This window comes from Carlito syrichta, unplaced genomic scaffold (genome assembly GCF_000164805.1).
Source record: "Carlito syrichta isolate Samal-C Ts95f unplaced genomic scaffold, Tarsius_syrichta-2.0.1 Scaffold111596, whole genome shotgun sequence".
In the NCBI taxonomy this organism is placed as follows: Eukaryota; Metazoa; Chordata; class Mammalia; order Primates; family Tarsiidae; genus Carlito; species Carlito syrichta.
Window position 1 is genome coordinate 78,578 of NW_007055692.1, and position 1,210 is coordinate 79,787.

At 44.2% G+C, this 1,210-nt stretch overlaps 1 protein-coding gene across 1 annotated transcript in view; it reads left to right on the top strand.

Annotated features, from left to right (window-relative positions):
* CASC3 (cancer susceptibility 3) overlaps positions 1 to 1,210 on the top strand; it is a 24,333-nt gene that overhangs the window by 588 nt on the left and 22,535 nt on the right. The window contains exons 2-3 of the mRNA XM_021718447.1: positions 361 to 406; positions 735 to 772. Coding sequence (XP_021574122.1) covers positions 361 to 406; positions 735 to 772 — 84 coding nt within the window. The remainder of the gene's footprint in view (positions 1 to 360; positions 407 to 734; positions 773 to 1,210) is intronic.

Consider the following 1,210-nt stretch of genomic DNA (forward strand, 5'->3'; position numbering starts at 1 on the left):
GGGGCGGGGCGGGGCGTGGGTGCTGACGGCAGGCTGGGAGTTCATGGTAGATGCTGGGGCATATTCTTCTGTTAGAGAAGAGGAGGGTTATCCCTGTGCGAGTTTGTATCCGGAGCCCCAAGGGAAGAGGAAGGGTTGGGGGGTTTCTGGGAGGAGGGCAGAGCTGCAGCAGATGGAAGGTGGATGTTTATTCAGAAATTAGGAGTGGAGGTGAAGAACTGGACCTGTCTCGGATACTACTTGTTAAAGATTTATATTTCCCCATCTTCCTATTCAACCATTTTGTGTTGAGCTTTCGGTTTCCCTCCCACATTTCTTTTGTGGACCGTCCACCTCTGGAAGTCCCAGAGCTAACCCATATATTCTGTTTCTCTTCAGGAGAGTGAAGATGGCATCGAGGGTGATGGTGAGTAGCATCTTTTACCACTTTATGAGAAGAGTTTTTTGCACATGAACTCAGATTACTTATTTCCAACAGTTGACATCCTTTCAGGCTCTTATGAATTTAGGACCACAGAGTGGCTTTTTGTAGCATAGTGGTTGAAAACAGGTTTTAGCAGTAGGGTTTGAGCAAGTCACTCTCTGAGCCTATTTCTCTGTTTGTAAACGGGTACTATAATTTTATCTGCCGCATAGGTTTATCTAGAATTAAATGAGATTCTTGATCTGACTCACAGTAGGCAGTCAGGAAATGTAATTATAATTTTTTTTCACATTTTTCCTTTTTCTTTCAGCTGTTCTCTCGGATTATGAAAGCGCAGAAGACTCAGAAGTGAGTGGGATAGCTTCCTTTTCCTATGGTGTAGGTCAGAAAACGCATTTAGAAAGCGTGTATACACCTTTGTTGCAAAAAATACCATGACCTGCTTGTTTATCCTGTTGTGCATTCTTCATTGATGCTTCTGAAAAACTGTTACAGAAGGTCTTGTTCAGTTAGAATGAGGGAAAACTTGGGCAAGCCTCTTCAAGCCACAGGTGTTAACACTGATAATAGTTGGATTCTCTCCTTATCTGAAGAAAATAAGGTTTTAAATAAGAGAATGGAAGCCGGGCTCGGTGGCTCAGCCTGTTATCTTGTGCTTTGGGAGGCTGAGGTGAATAGATTGCCTGAGACCACGGGTTCGAGACCCGCCTGGGCAATTTGGCGAGCCCTCATCTCTACAATAAATCAAAAAATTAGCTGGGTGTGATAGTGCGTGCCTGTAGTTCC